Source organism: Urocampus carinirostris, chromosome 3 (genome assembly GCF_059441175.1).
Source record: "Urocampus carinirostris isolate Australia breed hairy pipefish chromosome 3, RoL_Ucar_1.0, whole genome shotgun sequence".
NCBI lineage: Eukaryota > Metazoa > Chordata > Actinopteri > Syngnathiformes > Syngnathidae > Urocampus > Urocampus carinirostris.
In genome coordinates, this window is record NC_142351.1 from 10,801,663 (window position 1) to 10,826,481 (window position 24,819).

Here is a 24,819-nt window from a genome sequence, read left to right on the forward strand (position 1 = left end):
ACTTTTTGTATCTCCTATCCAAGTCTGTTTCTCCAGGTCTTGTGTAATGCAAAACTATTTCAAATTCAGCACTTGTACTGTAATTCAATACTTTTGCAGCATTATTTTGTTGTTTCTGTATAAGCCACTCCTCCACCCAACACACTGTGCTAGTTGATACTGAAGACATGCACCCAAATATGTCCATTAAAACTGACTCCAGATTTCAGTATTTTCTTCTAATAGTTAAATAAGTTGGAATTTTTCATCATGGAAATGCTTTCCCAGGTTCCTTTTTACACTGCAATGATGCAATTGCGACTAATCAGATGTACTTAGAAGGCATACATAAAGTAGCTGGAGATTGGTGTTAAGTCCCATGTATTTGTGGCACCCTCAAGGACAAAAGTTCTCCAAGGAATGTACATATCCATCCATTGTCTTCCGCTTATCCAGGGTTGGGTTGTGGGGGCAGCATCCTTAAAAGGGAAGCCCAGACGTTGCTATCCCCAGCCAGCTCATCCGACAGAATCCTGAGACAGTCTCTCCAGTGTGTCCTGGGTTGCCTCCGGGGCCTCCTGCTGGTGGAACATGCCCGGAAGACCTCCTCAGGGAGGTGTCCAGGAGGCATCCTTGTCGGATGTCCGAGCCACCTCAACTGGCTTCTCTCAATGCGGAGGAGCAGTGACTCTACACAGAGTCCCTCTTGGATGACTGATCTTCAACCTTATAATGTACATACATACCCCTGTGCAAAAGAATGACAGCGAGAAGTTTGCATTACCGAGTTTCCCTTAGTGAGTAGTGGAGTAATATGCCATATTGTAAGGGAAGTTGAGTCACAATATTTGCTAGTAACGTGTTACAGTACTTGTTATCAAGATGGGTAAATGCAGTAGTCCCTACACTGGTCATGTCTAACGATCTATCTTCTCAGAGTAAGGCTGACTTTTCTGAATGTTCTATGGTACTTCAAGCAGATCATAAAAAGTTATTAAATATGCGGAGAGGAGATATGACTAAAAGGGAACGCGTTTATTGCATTCGTGACACGTTCTAAGTTCCAGACGGTCAACATTGGTCTCTATGGTGTTCTTGAATGATATTTCGTGAAGGTCGTCCGCTCCCTCAGCATATAGATTGTGACTTCTTGCAACAACGTAATCTCTAGACCTTCACCAGATGCCTAAATACTTCCATCCATCCATTGTCTGCGCCGCTTATCCTCAGTAGGGTCGCGGGGGTGCTGGAGCCCATCCCAGCTATCTTCAGGCAGGGGACACCCTGAACTGGTTTCCAGCCAGTCGCAGGGCACATAGGGACAGACAATTCGCTCGCTCAATCACACTTGGGGACAATTTGGACCGGCCTATTAACCTGATAATGCATGTTTTTTGGAATGTGGGAGGAAACCCACGCAAGCACGGGGAGAATATGCAAACACTACACAGGAAGGCTGGCAGCTGGATTTGAACCCATGACCTCAGAACTGTGCCACACACGTGCTAACCACTGCGTCGCCGTGCTACCACCTAAATATTTCTCATTAATTATTATCCACATTCCACAACAGCAATAGTTTTCGCCTAGAAACTTTCTTATGGATGCCATTTTGGCAATTGTCTACTGATTAAAAACTGCTTTAGGTGGTAGTTTTGATCTCAATTCCATTTTGAGTCTACTACAAATGTATTACATAAATTCAAAAGCACTACAAAATCAGATCCAGTGCTTGAATACAGACTTAATATATTTTGCCTTATTGATTGAATGAAACTACTACAGAAACACTACAGTTATATTGTAATACAAAATTACTGCTTTTAAATATTAAAATGGAATTGCATTATATATGAGAAACACTGACCAAAATGTTTTTATTGACATAAATCCTTAAACTGAAGTTGCTATCTTGCACATACTTAGTAACATCTCAAAAAAGCACAATCTTTTTCTGTCAACCGGCTGTCATAAACTGACATAAATTGTGCCATTTTTCCTCAACAATGCGCGCGCAGCTTTTTCACGGCACACTTGTTTCCATACAACATGGGTGTCTGGAATCCTTGACTACCAGGTTTGTAGTGTCTTGTTGTGTGTCTTGGGCAAGTACAGCCAGATGGCGCCCATCCCCATACTTGTCAACCTGTACGTTTTTGCCGTACAAAGTACGTTTATTATGCATTTTAAGACGTGTATGACGTACAAGAAAATCTGTACGGAAAAACGCAAATTTGTTAATTATGGGTACCATCCGGTATACACCAACTATCACGAAACGGCAAATCAAGTCAAACGAGTTCGCCGCGGTAGCCTCTCTATCGTTTTTTTTCGTTGCAAACGAAGCGAGCGGTTTGATGCTACTGTGCGCATGCGTCTGCCGCCTGGGGATTTCCCATTGCATCCATGTGGTAGTTGTGCAGTGAAAGGAAGTCCGTCTCTTTTTAGAGGACCGGCTTTTTCGGCTCAACTCATTTAAGAGCCGGCTCTCAAACGGCTCACTTGCTTTGATGCATTATATCACGAATTATTAAGTTGTATAAAGAAGTTAAGAAAAAAAGGAAGCATAAAAGGGGAAAATGAAAAAAGAGGTTTGTGGTTATTACCAACAATAATTTAATGCAGAAAATGAATTAATAATTTGAATAAGAAATTGTACTATTCTACTTAATTATAGTTGAATGTATTTTTTCCTTCTACAGTGAACGTCCAAGCTACTTAATATTTGAACTTTTTTTTATAATAAACCTCATTCATGTCGAGCAACTCAGTATCTCACAACAAAATGTTAATTAACAATATATATATATATGTAACGGCTGCAATAAAAACTTTTTTTTAATGAAATTCCTGCTGAAATATGTTGTATAGTTTTTGGTAAGTGTCCTGCATTGATGAGTCCAACAGTGCCACCTGCTGGTATGGGGTAAAGTTTGGTTTTGGCTTTTGACATGTGACCGGATGGCGGGGTTTTGTCGGCAGTCTAACAGCGAGCTGTCAACGGTAAGACACGATCTTTTGATGCTCAGCAAAAAGTTAATTTTAAACATTAAAACCACAGCTGACAAATCTCTCAACATGCACAGTAATGTGATTGATGTTGTCAATCTGTTTGGATTTATTTTCGTTTGGTTTCTGTCGCCTTTTATGTTAGTTTTGCCGGACGTTGCATGTTGTGCTAAAATGCTAATTCCTCTTATAGAGATCAAAGCCAGCAGAGAAGCTTACCACGTGTTGTGACCAATTCATTTGCAGGTAAATTGTACCCGTTTTAATACTCATTAGACATACCTAATTGGTATAATGGCGGCGCCCTCTGGCTGCGGCTGCATCGACCCGCTACAACGGGTCAGGTGTATCGACATTTCGTTCTGTGTACATTGTTACAAAGAATGACAATACAAAGGAAATTATTATTATTATTATTATTTGTATTTTCACATATATATAAAAAGGATGATGTTGGTTAAAATTCAGACTGAAGAAAAATATGTTGAATTCATTCAAACACTATACGATCTCTTGTTAAAAGTATCTTGTTAAAATGGATGTAAAAATGTATTGTGATGGTTGATATTCTAAAATGTATTTTATGTAAACTGAAAAGAAAGCTCTTTGATATGTTGTTGGGCAGTCTACAACGAGCTGCCAACGAGATCAAAGCCAGCAGAGAAGCTTACCACGTGTTGTGTTGTGACTCATTCATTTGCAGCAACTATAATGAAAACCTCATCATCCAGTGCAGCGTGAATGTGGATCTTTGGTGGGACGGGTACACTTTCAATTACTTTTGGATTACTCCAATACCAAATATGGTAACAAAAGAAACTAAATATGAATAAAATGACTAAACTTTGTGCAGGCTTGGGGAGTAACGGAACACATGGAACGGCAAAAATTATGTTGGCAAGCTGTTTATTTTCATTTTGTTTCTGTCGCATTTTATGTTAGTTTTGCCGGCAGTGGCTCAGGAGGTAGCGCGCTCGTCTTTGGATCAAGAGATTGCAGGTTCGATTCCTGACTCCTCCGTGTTACATGTCGAAGTGTCCTTGGGTAAGACACTGAACCCCTAATACCCCCAATAAGCAGGTTACCGCCTTACATGGCTGCACGGCCGCTATTGGGAAATGTGAAGCACACTGTAAAGCGCTTTGGGAAGTCTTGACTTGAAATGATAAATGCAGATCATTTCATTTCATTTAGGAGAGAAAGCTTACCACGTGTCGTGAGTCATCATTTTATTCATATTTAGTTTCTTTTGTCTTTTATTAGAATATTTGGTATTGGAGTAATCCAAAAGTAATTGGAAGTAATCCAGTTAAAGTAACCCTACCCAACCCTGATCACGGGTAACAAAAAACTGAAGGACTCATTTTGGACCCAGTTTCAGGGCGGTGTTTCATTGTTCTCCGCTAGGAGGCAGCACACTTATTATGAAATAGACAACCGGAAGCTCCTATCCTCCTCGTGATCTCTACTGTTCAATCATGGCGCTGTACTTGACCGCAGCATTTCGAGGAGCTTTTAGCTTAAGCGTAGGGCCGCCGCGGGGTCTTCATGCCATCGTGGGCCTTCGGTGTCTCAGTGCCACAAAAACGCCCTTCCACGAGTCCACGGAGGAATATCATTTCGTGGAGCGCCTCATCCCGCCGTCTCGAATCCCTTCACCGCCCAAGCACTCCGGCCCGACGCCGTCCGGCTGGGTCCCTCCCGCGGAATCTCCGCCGTCTCTCCCCTACATGATCCGCCGCTCCCGCATGCACAACGTCCCGGTGTACACCGACGTGACTCACGGAAACCGCCAGATGACTTTGGTCCGGAAGGTGGAAGGCGACATTTGGGCTTTGGAGAGAGACGTGAAAGCCTTCCTGAAGGAAGTGACCGGGAAAGAACTTGCCACTCAAGTCAATGAGGTCACCATGACGCTGAGAGTGAAAGGGTATTTCGATCAGGAATTGAAGGAATGGTTGATCGGGAAAGGGTTCTGAAACGCTTGGAGTGGCGACCTTGTTGCAGACCCGCTGGGGACTGTTTTTGACACTATAAAACGCCACTTGGCGGTTGGGGAGCGCTCTAAAAGATCTTTTGAGAAACTCTTTATGGCTGAGTTGCAATAATCCACATTTTGTTCAAATAAAATCATTCGTTTTGTAGTCAACTTGTACTTTGTCCCAGTGTTTTTCAACCAGTGTGCCCCGGCACACTAGTGTGCCACAGGAAGTTGGCAAATAATCATGTCATTGTTTTTATCCAGTGATCGACCAAGTAACTGTAACTTTTATTAATATGGGTAAGTCTGAACGGAAAGGATAATGGGATTGTCGTAATGGGATTGTGGACGCGTTCTTAAGGATGGGCTGGGCACCCGTATGATGCGGCAGGGGTAAACCAGTGAAAGCTGTCGAGCCCTGCTGTTGAACAAAAGAGTGTGTTGGGTCACTCTGACCCGAGTGACATGGCCGCTCTCTGGTGTCCCATTTCATCTGGAGGGACGAAAGCATAACAAACTTGGGTGCCGAGGTGCCTAACTTGTTTGGGCATTTGGGTTGGCCATGGTCCCAATTTATGTGTTTTTTGCTATTTATTTGCCTATTATTTTCTTTGTTATTGTGTGTGTCTTGCTGTCAGTCACCCTTCTTGAGGGATATGACGAAGGTAGATAAGTCTGAACACATTACATCCAAAATGGCGGCGCCCTCTATGGCTGCGGCTGGATCTGCTCCCGACAGTTTCTCACATTCTAGTCAAAAACCCCAATCTTCGACTCAGTTTATGAGGGCGAACAAAGACAACTCTAACTGCAGATTAATATACGATCGCAGTTTTTTGCTGGATATGCGAACATCCAGAAATCCAGCGCAAATTTCGAACCTGACTGCCCATTTTGCACATCTGGTTAGCTACTCTTCTTGCACTATCGGCACTATGGTAAAATACTATACGTAGCCAAAATACAATACAACTTTATTTATATCTGTACATTCAAGGAAACTGGGGGTCAGATGCATCGACATTTCGTTCTGTATAAACGTGTACTAGAATGACAAAGTAGATCTGAATCTGAATTTATTTATATACAATTAACTTGCTTAAAAGGTAGTATAGGGACACATATTTGATAACTTTTTTTTATTGACACTGTAAAATTGCCCAGCAAGAAAAGGAATAAAGTAAAGCATTTTGCACATATGCTTAATTTTCCATCCATCCATTATCTGCAGCGCTTATCCTCAGTAGGGTTGTGGGGGCGCTGGAGCCCAACCTAGCTATTTTCAGGCAGAGGACACCTTGAACTGGTTGCTAGCCAGTCGCAGGGCACACAGAGACCAGACAACTCACTCATTCATTCACACCTGGGGACAATTTGGCCCGGCCAATTCACCTGACATGCATGTTTTTGGAATGTGGGAGGAAACGTGGAGAACATGCAAACTCTTCACAGGAAGGTTCGATCTCATGACCTCAGAACTGTGCCGCCGTGCTTCATGCTTAATTATTTTTTTGTTATTTTACTAAAAAAAAGTGAAAACAAATTTTGCTCATTCTATCTGTGGTTTCTCTGGGGAAAAAAGCAAGATACAATTATAGTAAAATTTGAAAAACAGGTTAAAATCTAATAAAAATCCTATATTGCTGTGAATTATCAACTGAAATGATTAACACGTATTACTTCCGGAGCCACGGTGACCACAAACAATGAAAACAATTTTAGAATGTCAGTTTAAGCTTTGAAAATCAAATTTAAATTAAATAGTTGTTACGCAGTTTTAATTGACACCGTGCCTTGCGTTTTTTTATGAAAAAAAAAGGTTTAAAAAAAAAAATACTTTATCCGATTCCTTACACTGTTCCCACAAAAACGGAGTTAGTAATGTAACGTTTTTTCAATACAGGTTTTGAAAATGACCCAAATGTCTATTTGGTGCAATTCAGGGTTTGCCTACCCCTTTTCATGGCCACATTTTTGGACCTTTAAAGACAAGTTTCTTCAATTTCTCCAGTACCGTTAAAATAAATAAATAAAATAAAACGGGTATTTTGTAGAGCCACACATACAGTGCATCCGGAGAGTATTCACAGCGCTTCACTTTTTCCACATTTTGTTTTGTTACAGCCTCCTTCCAAATTGTATTAATTTAATCTCTTATCTCAAAATTCTACACAAAATACTCCATTATGACAATGTGAAAAAGTTTTTTTTTTATACTTTTTAAAAATTTATTAAAAATAGAAAACTAAGAAATCACATTTACATAAGTATTCACAGCCTTTGCCATGAAGCTCAAAATTGAGCTCAGGTGCATCGTTTTTCCACTGATCATCCTTGAGATCTTTCTACAGCTTAATTCGAGTCCACCTGCAGTAAATTCAGTTGATTGGACATGATTTGGAAAGGCACACACCTGTCTATATAAGGTCCCACAGTTGAGTGTGCATGTCAGAGCACAAACACCAAGCATGTAGTCAAAAGAACTGTCTGTAGACCTGCAAGACAGGATTGTCTTGAGGCACAAATCTGGGGAAGGATACAGAAACATTTCTGCTGCTTTGAAGGTCCCAATGAGTACAGTAGCCTCCATTATTCGTAAATGGAAGACATTTGGAACCACCAGGACTCTTCCTAGGGCTGGCCGGCCTTCTAAACTGAGCGATCGGGGAAGAAGGGCCTTAGTCAGGGAGGTGACCAAGAACCCGATGGTCACTCTGTAAGAGCTCCAGCGTTCCTCTGTGGAGAGAGGAGAGCCTTCCAGAAGGACAACCATCTCTGCAGCAATCCACCAATCAGGCCAGTATGGTAGAGTGGCCAGACGAAAGCCACTCCTTAGTAAAAGGAACATGGAAGCCCTTCTGGGATTTGACAAAAAGCACCTGAATGACTCTCAGACCATGAGAAACAAAATTCTATGGTCTGATGAGACAAAGATTGAACTCTTTGGTGTGAATTCCAGGCGCCATGTTTGGAGGAAACCAGGCACCGCTCATCACCAGGCCAATACCATCCCTACAGTGAAGCATGGTGGTGGCAACATCATGCTGTGGGGATGTTTTTCAGCAGCAGGAACTGGCAGACTAGTCAGGATAGAAGGAAAAATGAATGCAGCAATATATAGAGATATCCTGGATGAAAACCTGCTCCAGAGCGCTCTTGACCTCAGGCTGGGGCAAAGGTTCATTTTTCAGCAGGACAACGGCCCAAAGCACACAGCCAAGATCTCAAAAGATTGGCTTCAGAACCACTCTGTGAATGTCCTGGAGTGGCCCAGCCAGAGTCCAGACTTGAATCCGATCGAACATCTCTGGAGAGATCTGAAAATGGCTGTGCACAAACGTCTCCCATCCAACCTGATTGAGCTTGAGACTTATTGCAAAGAAGAATGGGCAAAACTGCCTAAAGATAGGTGTGCTAAACTTGTGGGATCATATTCAAAAAGACTTGAGGCTGTATTTGCTGCCAAAGGTGGATCAACAAACTATTAAGCAAAGGCTGTGAATACTTATGTAAATGTGATTTCTTAGTTTTCTATTTTTAATAAATTCAAAAAAAGTTAAAAATAAACTTTTTCACATTGTCATAATGGAGTATTTTGTGTAGAATTTTGAGATAAGAGATTAAATTAATACAACTTGGAATGAGGCTGTAACATAACAAAATGTGAAAAAGGGACGCGCTGTGAATACTTTCCGGATGCACTGTATATCTGCAATTTTCAACCTTGCGTGTGCATTTATGAAGACATACGATTTGTAGATCATGAGTAAATTATGAATATTTGTTTTTGAGACAAATCTCTCCCCATATAAGTGTTGGGTAAAAGAGGAATATATTTTTCATTTTCAGTTGCAGGAAGTTTTTTCCATATTTTACCACTGGGAAACCTACCTTAATTGGTTTCTTAAATGTTTATAATTGATATGTAATCCTTGCACTAATACACACTTCATAGTACCTTGTTTAAGTATAACATGAACTTCTCATTGACCACTCTTCATAGGACAATGCAGTACAAACTAATGCCAGCTGCTGTTAATCACGAGAGAAGAAAATACAGTGCCAAAGCCGTCCGAGCAGTGTCAGTGTCATCTTAAGCAGACTTGTTGAGAAAACTGGCTACAATATCAAGCATTTACAAGCGCTTTAACCAGAGTTAAAGCGCTTATCAATCACTGAAAACCCAAAATTAATAGAGCATTTTCATGGATTTCAAGCACTTGTACAAACCCTGAAATTTTTAACCTGCAATTAAAATAAGTTCAACGAATTGGTTTGAAAAGACATCACGGTTTCAATATAATCTGGCAAAAGTATTGTGAATGATTTAAAATACTGTCAGGTAAAAGTTAGGTATTTGCAATAAAAACACCTTTGTGACCATACTGCAATACCACAATGCTGCTGAATTGTTTAGCTGGAGGGTCAGCAACAAGCAGCTCTGGAGCTACATCCAGCTCTTTACCGCTTTTTAAAAAATGTTTAATGATTTCAAGTCATATTTATTTGTGACGCCCTCAATAACAAAATGTCACAAAGGACTACACAGGCCACAATTCCAACATCCCCTGATCTGAAACCAGCATGCGGGCAAGGAAAAACTCAAAGCCTTCAGCATGAGGAAAATAACAAAATTTGAGAAGGGGCCACACAAACGGTAATCCCCTCCTGGGATGACCAGGCTGAAATCGATGTTGCATTTGGCAACAGTAAACAAAACGTAGTCACCATCAACAATTAACAATGGTTATAACTAAAATTTGTTCAAGAAGTCAATGACAATGACAACACAGCCTAATATATGTATATACATCCAACCATAATCTGCACCGCTTATTCTCAGTAGGGTCACGGGGGTCCTGGAGCCCATCCCAGCCATCTTCAGGCAGTGGGCAGGGGACACCCTGAACTGGTCGCCAGCCAGTGGCAGGGCCCACAGAGACATACTACCACTCACACGCTCAGTCACACCCAGGGACGATTGGGGCCAGCCAATTAACCTGACATGCATGTTTTTGGAATGTGGAAGGAAACCGAAGTGCCTGGAAGAAACCCACGCTGGCAAGGAGAGAACATGCAAACTCCGCACGGTGAGGCCGCGTTAGCTTGATATGAACCCTGGACCTCCACACCGTGGGGCTTGTATGAGGGTTTACAGAAAGCTTTTATTTATTGCGGCTTCAAGCTTAATTTTTGGTCTGATTAGGCTTCTTTAACATTTTGTGTTGCCTAGATCTGGTTTAGCTTCGTAGAGATAGTTTTAAAACAAATGTAGATTTTCTTAATGTGCTCATAAGACAGAGTTTAAAAGCCTTTATCTTTTAATTTATGATAGAAAATTAAAACCACAAAACGGTTATCTGCACAAAGGAGACATGACAAAGTAAGTTATAGTAGAAAAAAAACATGCATACACAATGAATGATTCATTCATTGTGGGTTTCTTTGCTGCCCAGAGAAATGAAGGCGGGAGGCAAAGTCTTTGTATCGCTTGATGAGTTGGTCCGGTTGATCAGCTGAGGAACACATGAAATCCAAATGTTATAAAAAGTATGCAATTCAAAACAATCAACTATACTGATCCTAAATAAAAAAAGACCACTGGGTGGAGGTTTTGTGTGAATATTTTTTGTAAAATCAGAAAAATAAGGGAAGTTTTAACCCACTTTTGGAGATCATCTTGCCAGGCCAGCCCCAAATAATACACACAGTATTTTAAAAGTAATGCTCAGTCACTGTGGAATCTTGACTCTATGGAACCACGAAAAAATGATTGAGGAGTCATTCTGATCAAAAATCTGTTTTTCTTCCATCTCGTGGCACCTACCGGTAATTACAGCACGTGGTTTTAGGGGACAGAGGAATGACAATGTTTAAACCCACTAATGAATTTCTATGCCGAGGTAAGGAATTCTATTTTTTTCCACAGTTGACTAGTTAGGCCATATCGCCTACTGGTGGCTGATGGAACATTGGTTTTCAAAATCGATTTCGTAGAGTACAAGTTTAGATGCAATATCCATCTGTTTTTAAGGAAGCTGCCTTTTGTTACTGTACTTCCTATCCACTGAACATAACACCAGTGTCTGAAACTCATGACAAAAAGTTACGGGACACCAGAGCAGACAACTCTGAAAAGTTGCCTGTCCCATTTTTCACAACTTTAAACAATAAGACGACTAATCGCAAAAGAAAAAATAAACATTTTTGCAAAGTATTAAGGGTTGATAATCAGAATACATAACAGAACAACACTTTCAAATTACGTTTATTATAAATCTACCTAGAACATTCATTGCATGCATATGACATTGCTGTTTTCCATCTGCCATCAGTATGTACCTGTAGTAACTCCTCTTCATTCATGCAATGTTTGCGTTGCGTCGTCCACTACAAGTCACGTGATCTCCTCTTTCCACGATGCTTTTATTGTACGTTTACGTTTTGTAGCATCATAAATGTTGTTAGCTTCTTTTGAATATTTCTTCTGGGGCTGAGGTCTTGGCTTATCCATTTTTCTTGTGTTCTCTGTGCATCTAAATTATATGCAAATGAGCGACCATATAACGCTAGGGAAAGTCCCGAAGGCAGGAAGTTTTGATCGTCTGCCGAGTATACAAATTGCCAAATGAACCGAAATTTCCAAACCGAACGAAGATTTCAAAATTAGAATAAAGCAAAGGTTTGATTTGAAAAAATCTTTTTTTTTCCTTGAAAAAGTTGTCGGCCACCCGCGCGGAGACCTTTTCTAAGTTGTACGCCTGACATAAAAGATGCACGCGTGATTTTTGGACTGTGTACTTTAATGAAGGACATTTAGTTTGTCCCCTGCCCACTGCCCGTTGATTGCTGGGATGGGCTCCAGCACCCCCGCGACCCTACTGAGGATAAGCGGTGCAGCTAATGAGATGAGATGAGATTTAGTTTCAATCGCGGGACTTAAAGTCGGGTTTGGGTTAATTCTGTGTTTGTGTTACATTTTTTAATGTGGGCGCCTGCGGCTTATATACAGGTGCGGCTTGTGTAAGTACAAAATCGGTTTTCCTCTTAAAATGTGGTGGGTGCGGCTTATAATCAGGTGCGCTCTGTAGTTCGGAATTTACGGTATATATATCTTGACCTGCAAGTATTTTAAGTGTGATTAAATGAATTAATATTACATCAGTTCTACAGCAGATTTAAGTGTCAATATAAAGTGCTATATAAATCAAATGCATCATTGTTTTTATTAGACTATATTATTAGACTATTTATAAAAGACTAGTTCACAGAAATAAGACATAGCAAGATAAGTCAAATGACGACTCACATAAAACGCCGTTCTTTCCTTGGCTTGAACAGCTAAGCTTTGTTTGCAGGTGGCTTACTTCCTTCTTCACAGATCCTGATGTATCATATACTTGGTCCAGCAATTCCAATTCCTGCAGAAAGACGTATCAGAGGCAGAGACCATTTCCAGCACCAGCACTCAATGAAGATGTCCCGATTATTATTGATATTACAACCATTGTGAAATTGTATTCTTAGAAAAATAAGTAAACTGATACAAAGTTTGCGTGCTTAAGACTAGCTTTCGCTTCTTAGTGGAATAGAGTTAGGAGCAGTGTCTGAAACTCATGACAAAGAGTTAGCGGACACCAGGGCAGACAACTCTGAAAAGTTGCCTGCCCAGCCATAAAGTTGCCTGCCCTATTTTTAACAACTTGAAACACAATAAGACGACTCATCGCAAAAAAAATAAAAAAAAACCCCGTTGTTGCAAAGTATTAAGGATTGATGATCAGAATATATAACAGAACAACACTTTAAAATAAAATTTATTATAAATCTACTTATGTACGTTTATAATTTGTAGCGTCATACATTTTGTTAGCTTCTTTTGAATATTTCTTCTGGGGCTGAGGTTTTGGCTTCATTCCTAACCACTTCTCCATTTTTCTTGTGTTCTCTTACGTCTACTTTGGAAAAATATTGCAAATGCACGACCTTATAATGCTCGGGAAAGTCCGGAAGCATGAAGTTATTCGATGCAGTCTGATTGGCTGCCGAGTATGCAAATTGCCTAACGAACCGAAATTTCCAAACCGAACGAAGATTTCAAAATCGGAATAAAGCAAACGTTTGATTTGAAAAAAATAAATAAATAAATAAACAATAAAAAGAGATTTTTTTTTCCTTGAAAAAGTTGTCAGCCACCCGGGCAGAGACGTTGCGTAAGTTGTACGCCCGATGTAAAAGATGCACGTCCACCACTTTTTGGAAAATAGCATAAACTTTTTAGTTTGATGGTTTTTACCAAGAGTTTCTCAAGGGCTCTTTATAGTCTGCATATGTAACTTAATTTCTAAAAACTCTTGTGTGTTCATGTACTAATATGTATATATATATATATATATAAATAAAATGTCATTTGTGTGTGTGTGTGTATATATTAGATATACCGTGTTGAAAGCTTGCAGAAGTTCATGCACTCTCTGGAAGACCTGAGTGTCTGCGCTAAACTCAGGTGATTCACAGGCACAACACACTTTCAGGTGGGTTTCATATATGTGGCAGAAAGTGGTCATCAACTGCTGGAGGTCGCACACTTCCACTTGAAGGGCAGAGGGAGTGAAGACATGGGCACTTGGCATCTCGTTTGGAGTCAGGAACTTGCACTGGGTTGACAAGAAAACCAAACACTTTCAACATGCCGGAAATGATCATGTATGAACAAGCTCACGTCGAGTTTGTCTGTAACACGGCTAAAGTTAGTTTTTTAGATCAGGCCTTTAGGTGGTCACAGGGCGCCATTATTGTGAAATCCTGTACTGTATATGTAAGCATGAGAACCAAAAATCACACGGTAGGTATATTCAAGGGTAAACAAACAAGAGCAGTTGGTTTGTATTTATCTCATCTCATTAGCTGCACCGCTTATCCTCAGTAGGGTCGCGGGGGTGCTGGAGCCCATCCCAGCAATCATCGGGCAGTGGGCAGGGGACACCCTAAACTGGTTGCCAGCCAATCGCAGGGCACACAGGGACTTGCTCGCTCAATCACACCTAGGGACAATTTGGACCGGCCAATCCACCTGAAATGCATGTCTTTGGCATGTGGGAGGAAACGCCCGGGGAGAACATACAAACTCCGCACAGAAAGTCCGGTAGCTGGATTTGAACCCACACAGGAGGTTCCCAAGACCTTAGAACTGGTTTGTATTTATATTTATTCATAATGTTTGATAGAAATGACCTAGGGGCTTGCTATTGTTGTTTTTTACAGCAGTGTCAGTTTAATAACGGGATTGGTCCAGTAACAACCACAAATAGTTATTCTACAATCACGCTTCACATTATCCAAATGAAAAGAAAAACTTGTGGTTGTATTTTCACTAGTATGACCCATTAGTGGTATAAAATTCATACCTCGGACTGCAGCTGCTCCAACATGGAGCGAGTAGACTGAAGTAGATTGGAAACACTCTTAGCGTCTTCTCTACTTGGCTTGGTCGATTTGGCCCCCTTGTATGAAATCCTGAGATAGAAAAACAGGCAAGATGGAATGTTTCTGATGAAGTAAACCCACAACAACAAAAATGAAACAGGTTTTGGGATAGCATACATGATATTTGAAGGACTGTGTTCTAGTGAAGGTGTCAACATTTGTGTAAAATGATGACGATTCTCGTCAGCAAAGAGTGTGTCGAGCAGCATCTCCACCTGGTGCGAAGTGGACCAACTACAGTCTGAGACCACATCAAGAAGTTGCTCCAGGAACTGAAGCTGCTGGCAGTAACCAATGTTACCCTGGATAGAAAAATCCATGAGAATATATTAAACTGGTAAACAATTCGCTGTACATGTACTAGCAATATTCATTAGTGGCATGCATTCTGATTGTAGCCTGGGGGTCGGAAACCTGAAGCTCAGAGGTCGGCTTAGATGTCGCATGTGGCTTTTACGTACTGCCGAGGGAAATATGTTTTGTAAAGAATAAACATTAACTTTCAACTACTTCAGTGCATTTGCCTGTGCGTGTTTTCCTTTTTTTCCATATTTCCTGCAGTAAAGTCGAGCGAAGTGCAAATGAAAGGGCCGACGTTTCATTTCAACACAGAATTTCCATTAAATGGGAAAGAAAACAGTCCTGTTATAGGCACTTTTTAAGTAACAAAGTGATTTCTGATTTTTGTTAGGATATAAAGTGAAGAAAATAAGTATTAGAACACCCTACTATTTTGCTATTTTTCCCATTTATAAATCATGGAGGGGTCTGCAATTTTCATAGAAGGTACATGTTCACTGTGAGAGGGATAAACTAAAAAGAAAAATCCAGAAATCACAATGCATGTTAATGTAAATGGTCTGCATTTATCTATGCACTTTTCAAGTCATGGGAGACCTCCCAAAGCGCTTTACAGTATGCTTCACATTTCCCAATAGCAGCCTTGTATTGCAGCCATGTAAGACGCTAAACTGCTTATTGGGGGTATTAGGGGTTCAGTGTCTTACCCAAGGACACTTCGACATGTAACACGGACAAGCCGGGATTTGAACTGGGATCCCTTGATCCCAAGACGAGCGCTCTACCTCTTGAGCTAATGCCGCCCCATGCATGATTTTTAAACAAGTTCTGTCACTGTGGGAGGGATAAACTAAAAAGAAAAATCCAGAAATCACAATCCATGATTTTTTAACAAGGGCTGTGTGGAGGAGTGGGTCAAGATCCCTCCTGCAGTGTGTGCAAACCTGGTGAAAGGCTACAGGAACGTTTGATCTCTGTAATAGCAAACAAAGGCTACTATACCAAATATTAACGTCAAATTTCTCAGGTGTTCAAATACTTATTTTCAGCTGTATCACACAAATAAATTGTAAAAAAATAAATAATAACCATGCATTGTGATTTCTGGATTTTTCTTTTTAGTTTATCTCTCTCACAGTGGACATGCACCTACGGTGAAAATTTCAGACCCCTCCATGATTTCTAAGTGAGAGGAACAGCAAAATAGGGTGTTCAAATACTTATTTTCTTCACTGTATTTGGAATTACAGTTAGGGATATTATTGGGTCCATTGCTTTGGTTTCAAAAGAGAGAGAAAAGAGGATGCTGCTGATTTTACCCATTCACAAACTTGCTACACATTTTCACAAAAGTTAAACTGAAACTTTATTCATTTGATTTATTTACTTTACTTTTTCAAAAGGCTGCAGTGTTTTTAATAAATATGGTAAATGGTCTGCATTTATATAACGCTTTTCAAGTCAATGAAGACTTCCCAAAGCGCTTTACAATGTTCTTCACACTTACCCATTCACACACACTCACACACCAATAGCGGCCGTGCAGCCATGCAAGGTGCCAACCTGCTTATTAGGGGCATTTGGGATTCAGTGTCTTGCCCAAGGACACTTCGACATATAACAGGGAGGAGCCTGGAATCGAACCTGCGATCTCTTGATCCCTAATAAAGCGCTCTACCTCTTGAGCTGGTGCCGCCCCTGATTAATGAATTCTGCCTTTTGTCTGACTATACATGCTGCTTTTTTCAAAACTCTTTTTGTCACCTAAATGAGGGCTAAGCACGTTCCTTTTTTAATCCTCAAAACAAAAGTGACATAAAAATCTGATTTATTTGTTGCATTTCTTTTTAATCATCGGAAAGAAACTTACTGTAATCCATTAATATTGGAATGGAGTTAAATTCAAGGAGGTATCCAACAATAAAGCTGACACATCATTCTCCACGGGATGCGCTGCATTCAACTTCATTTTGACATTGGGCAAATATAGCTAATATAGATACACACAGCTTTCTCTATAAGGCTTTTAATTTGGTTTTTTTTTGGGTCCAGGATGAATCTTTCAACATTTTGGGTTGCTGACCCCTGGCCTAACCAGATAATGCAGAGTTGGCCTCCTAATTCATTCAAACCTTTATCAAGTCCAGGTTGTCTCCTTTGCACAACATCAAGTCCTGGCCAAGTGTAGCCATTCCTGTTCGAAAGACACATACACAACTGCTGCTATGACAAGCGTCAGATTACACCCTTGGAATTGTTGTTGTTTACAAGCAGGATTGAACAATAATCCAATTCAAATAGATCTCAAATGTTATTGTCAACAATAAGATGCTATAGTTTTGTAGTAAGACCTTAGCTTTTAGTATTAAAGGGGCGGTATGGTTAAAAAAACTTCATTAGAAAAACAGTGATTTAAATAATAAACGCAAATTTAAAAAACTATAATATTAACGTGCATTTTAAAATACTATGCTCAGTGTCTGACACTCATGACAAAAAGTTACCGGACACCTCTGAAGTAGATTGGAAACACTCTAAGCCCCATTTTTCACAACTTGAAACGCAATAAGACGACTCAGCGCTAAAAAAACCCCGTTGTTGCAAAGTATTAAGGGTTGATAATCAGATATTATAACAGAACAAGACTTTAAAATTGAGTTTATTATAAATCAATTTATGACATTCATTGTATGCATATGACATCGCTATCTGCCATCAGTATGTACCTGTATTTACTCATCGTCATTCATACAATGTTTGTGTTGCGTCGTCTGCTACAAGACACGTGGAACTCCTCTTTCCACGATGCTTTTAATTTACGTTTTGAAGCGTCATCAATTTTGTTAGCTTCTTTTGAATCTTCTGGGGCTGAGGTTTTGGCTTGATTCCTAACCACTTCACCATTTTTCTTGTGTTCTCTGTGTGTCTACTTTGGAAAAGGTTATGCAAATGCACGACCTTATAACGCTCGGGAAAGTCCGGAAGCACGAAGTTGTTCGATGCAGGCTTCGGATTGGCTGCCGAGTATGCAAATTGCCAAACGAACCGAAATTCCGAAATTTCCAAACCGATTTCGAAAGCGGAATAAAGCAAATGTTTGATTTGAGAAAAAAAAAAATCTTTTTTTTTTCCCTTGAAAAAGTTGTCGGCCACCCTGGCTGAGATGTTTTGTAAGTTGTACGCCCGACGTAAAAGATCCACGCCCCGGGCGTCCAGGCAGACGTTATTTCAGACACCGCTATAACTCTTAGGTTGAGACATTTGCTTTCGTTTGACATAACGTGAGCCTCACCTAGCTAATATTGTCTGCCATCTTGCTGCGATTGGTACCCTAAAAGTAGATTGGTCACATTGAGTCTCTGTACTATTTTGAATTCTCCCTTGGGGTTTTTAGCACCCTTTTTTAGTGGCACTTCACAATATAGCAACAGCTATCCTTAAATTTAATGTTTCGGTGCATAAAGAAAAGATTTATTATGACACAGATTAATCTAATGCAAGTTCATTTAAAAGCATGTGTGAAGAAAATCTTGAAAATGGAATTGCACATTGATCCAAGTTGCAACACTGATATGCAATTTTAAGACTGCATTTGTTCCAATTTTGAAAACATTTCCTTTTCATAAAGCATGCAAATCCTATAAGAATCATATTTTTAATGTAAAACAAGCATGCCAATAACCTACCTTTTGTCAACATATCTTGGTCTTTGATTCTTGTTGCTGTCTCTTTCAAATTGGCAAAGTTTGGGTCAATACTGGAAAAATAGAAGAGATCGTTTAAAGACATCATTATATCGATTTGCGTGCATACGTGTTTTGCTAACCTGCAGCAGATCCAAGTCAAAATGGCAGTGCGAAGCTGGGATGGAGTGCAGAGCAGCTGTAAAATGTCTTCAGACTCTAGTGCATGCACGCCTTTCAACAAGGGACATGACATCGCCTCAAAAAAAAAAAGAAAAAACATACATTATATCAGTTTTTTTTTCAACCAAAAGGCCATTTTTCAGTGTCTTTGTTTTTTTCCTAGAGATTGCCAAGTATCAGTAACCTTCATGCTTATCAGTGGGTGGCAGCAGATTAACTTCCATCCATCCATCCATTATCTGCACCGCTTATCCTCAGTAGGGTCGCGGGGGTGCTGGAGCCCATCCCAGTGGGCAGGGGAAACCCTGAACTGGTTTCCAGCCAGTCGCAGGGCACACAGAGACAGACACCTCGCCCGCTCATTCACACATAGGGACAATTTGGACTGGCCAATTAACCTGACATGCATGTTTTGGAATGTGGGAGGAAACCAGAGTCCCCGGAGGAAACCCACGCAAGCACGAGGAGAACATGCAAACTCCCCACAGGAGGTTCGATTTCATGACTTCAGAATGGGCCACACACAGGCTAACCACTGCGCCGCCGTGCTTGTTTCCCTTTTCAAACACAGGGAAATATATTAACTTACTTTGTTGGATGAAGGTGTTTAAGATTTGACGCCAAAGTAAAATCAAATAAAGGATAATTATTGCAAATAATTTTGCCAATACTGTTTTTGTATTACATAAAAAATATAGAAGTTAGAACATAGGAAAAAAATAATTCCAATGGAAAACATTCTTTTATCATTTTGATTATTATTGTAACTATTTTTCTAGAAAAAAAAGAATAACCTTCATTATCCCCTTAGCCACAGTTACCACAAATAATGAGAAAAACGTCATAGTGTCAATTTAGGCAACGTGTTAATTTAAGTTTTAAAACAAACCAAAAAATGTTTTTGAACATTTTGGATATACGTTGTACCACATTATTTTTTTTCTTATGAAAAAAAAACTGTTGGATCAAAATAAGTTGAAAAGGGACTGCCTGAGATCACATCAGTAACACAAATACAGCAAAATTCATTCCCCCCTCAATATCAACAACGAGTGTGCAGTGGCGCTTCCAGAAATTTTTCGTACAAGTGGCCACATGAGGCCACTTAAAATCTTGGGGTGGGACACAAAAACTAAAAGCCATAACTTTAGGTTATTTAAGTAAGAGGGTCAAGGGAAAACTTTCAGACAGACTTAAGGACATGACTACTGATATTCTTTGGTGTATTGTGTAATATTTGATGTCATTAATGATTTAATGTGCATAGTCCATAACTGTCCAGCCAACTTTATTTGTTTTTCTTTTCTAACGATTAATTTGCAAGTGGGGTGGTGAACAAATTTTTAGGGAGGGCTTTACCAACCCCTGCTGGCGCCACTGCGAGTGTGTGGAAAGGTTCAACACTTATAGGTTCCTGAGAGCCCTAATCTCCGATGATCTCTCCTGGACATTCAACATTACAGCCATCATAAAAAGGGCCAGCAACTTCTTCACTTCCTGAGAGTCCTCGGGGGAAACAACCTGACCAGGATGCAGCTGCTGTTGTTGTTGTTGTTGAGTCACTCAAGACGCCTGAGGATTTTCCTCAGAAGAGCTAGACTCGAATGTGGGAGGCTCCGTAGTTCTCCGAAGGATAGTCCCAGTTGGCGGTGGGAGCGGGCAGACTGGAGAGTGCTGGGTACTTAAGCCAGAGATGCTCGGCGGATTCTTCATCCTCACCGCAGAGACGGCACCGATCATTTTTGCTTTTCCTCGTCAAATGTTGCCATCTTTGGAGGAAGGGATGGTGGCCGGACCAGAATTATATAAGATTGACGAGGTCTTTCCTTGATACCTGGGACTCTTCCTCCAGATAGGGGCGGAAGGAGCTAAGAGATGATTCCGGGATGGGATGATGGTGGGGGTTTATAGCTCCTGCGAAGGATGGCGAGCAGAGTTGGTGGTTCAAGTGGGGTAGTTGGCTGAGGAAGGGCAGAGCCTAGTTTAGCCTGCTCATCTGCTAAGTCATTGCCTGGGGGGTTACAATGTTCTGGTATCCATATCAGCTGTATAGTTTTTGTAGGGGGAAGGCCGCAATATTAGAGTTAATGGAGAGGATGGAGGGGTTGGAGATATCAGGGCTTGGAGGAGGGGCGTGGAGGAGGGGCGTGGACAAAGACCCTAACCCTAACCCTCCGTGGGAGGGCCTTACATATCCAAGTCAACACACTCTGACTCGCACCGTGGGAGGTGCCCATTTCCCTGATCAGAGCTGCATCGCTCGTCCTGCATCTCCGGTCACTTCTTCTTAGGGCAGGCGACATCGAGAGCAATTCTGGCCCAGGAAAAATCAACTGCCAGTGGTGCCTCAACACTATCTGCTGCTGCTGCTGGCCCTCTATAGCTCATCCATCGAGAGCCTTTTGGCATACTGTGTTTCTGTCTGGTACGGGAGCTGCACTGAAGCGGACAGAGAGGCTGCAGAGGACAGTGAAAGCAGCACAGCAAATCATTGCCTGCCCTCTCCCTGATGAACATCTACTCCACTCTGTGCCTCAGCAAAGCACACAAAAACCTAATGACAGATTAAATCCAGGTGCCCAGCTTTTTAAACTGCTGTGTTGGGAAGGCACTACGGGTGCATGAGAGCAAATACAAAGAGAGAGGAACAACTTCTACCCAAGAACTATTGCCACCTTAAACTCCCATCTACAGCGTCCACGAGCACAATGTATTGTACAACTGTAAATTTGCACATATTTAATATACGTCAGAAGAGGGATTAACACTTTTGAGGCCCCTTCTCAATGTTTCATTTTTCCTCACGCTGAGGTTTTGAGTTTTTCCTTGCCTGCATGTTGGTTTAAGATCAGGCGATGGTGTAATTGTACTTCTGTGCAGTCCTTTGAGATATTTTAGTGATTAAGGGCTATACAAATAAATGTGACTTGATATTTATATATTGTTGTTAACGTTAACCTTTTGCACGTTTTTCCTTATTAATTTGTCTTACTTGCACTGAAAGGATAAGCCCTCTAATTTAGCTATACTTGTGTAATGACAATAAACGCCATTCATTCATTATTCATTTATTTGTCGCGCAAAGTTAGAAAATATAGGCAACGTTAGTATTTTTCAGCTTTTAGAACAATACAAATAAATCGTGGCAAATTGTACTTCTTTGATACACAAGCAAAATAACCAATTATACGATTATGACTCATGTGAATACATATAAAAATGAAAGGAGGAAAGAGGGAATGACACCAACAATATCCAACGTTTTGCTTTTACGGAGATATAAGTACTTTCTTGGACGAAAGAATCTCATAAAACAACAGGTGACAGAGGGACAGCATTATATTTCGTTGTCATTAACAGTTGAGCTTTTAGAAAAGAAAATACTTACCACAAGGCGTGCGAAAATGCGCTGAGCCTGCGAGGTTTCATTTGAAACGGGCGCCATTTTCTGGTTCCAAGACGAAAGTGCGCGTGCGCCTGGATTTTCGTCACTAGGTGGCAGCACCGTGCATGGCAGTTGCCGTGTATGACCTGGTAAAAGTAAACCAAGAAGAAGAACTGATTTCGAGTCGAGTTGCCATCGCTAGCCGGGTGAATATATTACACAAATAACCCGTAGTTACTTTTAGGCGTATAAAACATTTGTACAATTACTGTATATTCTCTTGACGTGACCATTTTCCTATCACCCACAGGACTGTCACTTGCCTGGCTACATAATGAAAAGAGTGCCCGAGAAGAGACGCCATGTGGTGGCGTGGCTTAACAAAGCCGAATGGGATCAGGTACGGGAGTATCTTTACTCCAAAGATCCCACCTTACAGAGGAATGCGCTTAATAGAATTTCTGCATGGAAAGCAAGATATGCTAACAGGACTCCTGTAGCAACGGATTGCACCGCGGACTTGGTGAGGTGTCAGCTTCTTGATGGCTCAGGAAAACTGGACTCTCACGACCTGGTTCTGCTCTATGGGGCAGCACTGGTGAGATTCACCAACTTGATAACCGAACGCCAGCAAGGAAAATTTGCCCACCCATTGAGGATACTTGCCGGGAATTTAAATGTCCCAGAATGGATCGTTCACCTAAGGAATGACGTCACTCATAGCAAACTCCCTACCTTGAGATGGTGCCGAAAGGGGTGCGAGTTAGTTCTAGAGTGGCTCCAGCAGTACTACTGGTCCAGGCAATTTGGGGGAATACCCAGTGCAAACTGTGGGGTGCAGTCTGATGAGGAGGATGAAGAGATGGACATTAACCTGCAAGATGAGCTCATTGTAAGGCAAAAAGAAATGCAGGCTTACAAGAATGCAAGAGATCTTCTAGTCTCTTACGAAAAGGAGCAGTATGTTGCTTGTGGTGGGCCACAAGGAAAGGACAAAAACGCGTGGCCTGACCCGTTAGCTGATATGAGCTGGATACTTGGTGAGATAAAACATTTTTCTGTTGAGTTTAGTGAGATGCTTATCGATGTTCTCTTAGAAGATGGCTTCCTAATTCCAACAGCCGCACAATTATCATCGTTAGGCTGCGACGCCTCTGACAATGATTGGTTTTGTCCCACAAAGCCCAAACTCCCTCACGCTTTTCTGCAATTTTGGCTGCCCCTCCTGAAAACGCAGAACTCCCCCTCCTTCATTCATCTTTTCCTGGAGAAACTATTTGCTGAACTGAAGGTTGTCTCCAGTGAGCTGAACACACATAGGTCATACTACATTTCTGGGTGGATCTCAGAAGTAATACTCTGTAACAGTAACAAAAATGATTATCACTTTGAAACAAAGTCACAAAAGAAAGCAAGACTAAAGGACAAGATTTTTGTCAACCGCATCCAGCTAAGGTGGCAGCAATTGCTAGCCGCGTGCTTGGATGCTCCTTGCGTCAGCACGCCTCACCTGCTCTCATTAGTCTTGGAGGACATGGAGCATCCTCTTCCTCTGGAAACTCATGAGCGGCTACTGCAGCTCTCCTCCATCTACACACAGACAAAACATTATGAGGCGGACACAGAGCAGGAACAGCAGCCCATTTACACACTCGAGACTTTACATGAGAAGCTTCAGCAATCAAAGTGCCACAGCTCTTCGGCTTTGTCGGAACCACATATAACAACACAAATAGGAGAGAAGAGAAAATGGTCCAATGAGGAGGCAGACAAAGCAAAGTTCCTCCGGGGTTCCTCTTGGCAAGTGAGCTTTGATCGAGTTTTGTGGAAGAATTACCCGCTTGGAAAAGTCCCTGGGCAGTCAGATGATCCCTCATGCCTGATGCTGGGAAGTTTCTCGCTTATGACCGCGTCTGAGCAACCTGTGGAGATGGAAAGCAGTGCACCACAGAATGTGCCTAGACATTCTGCTTCCATAAAGACAGCTGATGGTTCTCTGTGGAGCCAAAATGACCTCAGCCAACTCAAAACAGGACTGCAACTTTTTTGAATCCAATTAAAATCATATTTTAAACACAAAAACTTCCATTTGCAGATTTTGTTGCTCTTAAGTATTCTTACTAGTTTTATATTGTCAACATTTGCAGCATTTTCATATTTCAGTTTTTGTAGAATTCAACGTGTAGACATATTTACAGATTTCTCCGGTGTGTTAACATTCAAACAAAAGACATTGACAGAACTATGTTTTAATTCAAAGTATATTGTTTTGGGAAAAGCTCCACTGAACATTAAAGCTATGTCAAAAAGGCACAATGGAATGACAGTCATTACACACTCCCATAACATTTTACCTTCTGGCATTTCAATTGTGCATGTTTCACTCTTGTCAATGTGAACAATATGTTGCGGGAGGTTTTCTTCAACGTGGTAAATAAAGCTAATGTTGACGTTGCATTCAAAATTCGTTATAGCTTATAGAAAGTTCTTCATCAATACTTAACGAGACGGTAAAAATTGATTTTACCCAGTGACGGCATACTGTCGCACATGCACCCCACACTTGTTATCCGCTTTTGGGTGAAAATCCAGAATGTTAAAAACACAAACTTTCAAATCCCAAATTTCTTGTATTCTCAGCAATGTCATTACTTGAGTGAGCAGCTTATTCTACATGTGCGATAATGAATATAAATACAGCTTCAACGCCTTCAATTTACAATCTTTTGTTCCACTAAAGAAATATATGTCTTGCTAAATTGATTGTCTTCCCCAGTCCAGAAACATGTTAGTTCAGCAGCACCAACAGCCAA

General features: G+C 40.9%; 3 protein-coding genes across 3 annotated transcripts; 2 read left to right on the forward strand and 1 right to left on the reverse strand.

Annotated features, from left to right (window-relative positions):
• The first annotated feature begins 4,429 nt into the window (after positions 1 to 4,429).
• mrpl49 (mitochondrial ribosomal protein L49) lies at positions 4,430 to 5,132 on the forward strand. The gene has a single exon (XM_088329774.1). It carries the CDS (start codon positions 4,467 to 4,469, stop codon positions 4,965 to 4,967), a length of 501 nt encoding a protein of 166 aa, XP_088185900.1. The 5' UTR covers positions 4,430 to 4,466; the 3' UTR covers positions 4,968 to 5,132.
• A 5,136-nt stretch (positions 5,133 to 10,268) lies between these two features.
• haus7 (HAUS augmin-like complex, subunit 7) lies at positions 10,269 to 22,173 on the reverse strand. Its single transcript, XM_088330641.1, has 9 exons — positions 22,010 to 22,173; positions 18,582 to 18,697; positions 18,442 to 18,512; positions 16,888 to 16,949; positions 14,573 to 14,757; positions 14,377 to 14,485; positions 13,411 to 13,626; positions 12,279 to 12,390; positions 10,269 to 10,485 (listed from the first exon to the last, which is right to left on the reverse strand). Exons 1-9 carry the CDS (start codon positions 22,064 to 22,066, stop codon positions 10,400 to 10,402), a joined length of 1,014 nt encoding a protein of 337 aa, XP_088186767.1. The 5' UTR covers positions 22,067 to 22,173; the 3' UTR covers positions 10,269 to 10,399.
• Positions 22,092 to 24,590, forward strand: las1l (LAS1 like ribosome biogenesis factor). The gene is made up of 2 exons (XM_088330640.1): positions 22,092 to 22,212; positions 22,317 to 24,590. The coding sequence occupies exons 1-2, from the start codon at positions 22,132 to 22,134 to the stop codon at positions 24,054 to 24,056; spliced, it is 1,821 nt and encodes a 606-aa protein (XP_088186766.1). The 5' UTR covers positions 22,092 to 22,131; the 3' UTR covers positions 24,057 to 24,590.
• The last annotated feature ends 229 nt before the right edge of the window (positions 24,591 to 24,819 follow it).

Bases quoted from the DNA above. Each gene is read 5' to 3' on its own strand.
- haus7 (XM_088330641.1), bottom strand. From the start codon at position 22,066: ATGGCGCCCGTTTCAAATGAAACCTCGCAGGCTCAGCGCATTTTCGCA. The intron at 16,950-18,441 runs GTAGGTTATTGG...TCTTTCGAACAG, and splicing joins CCAAGATATGTTGACAAAAG to GAATGGCTACACTTGGCCAG. The intron at 10,486-12,278 runs GTGAGTCGTCAT...TGTGTTCCTCAG, and splicing joins AGGAAAGAACGGCGTTTTAT to CTGATCAACCGGACCAACTC.
- las1l (XM_088330640.1), top strand. From the start codon at position 22,132: ATGGCAGTTGCCGTGTATGACCTGGTAAAAGTAAACCAAGAAGAAGAA. The intron at 22,213-22,316 runs GTGAATATATTA...TATCACCCACAG, and splicing joins GAGTTGCCATCGCTAGCCGG to GACTGTCACTTGCCTGGCTA.
- mrpl49 (XM_088329774.1), top strand. From the start codon at position 4,467: ATGGCGCTGTACTTGACCGCAGCATTTCGAGGAGCTTTTAGCTTAAGC.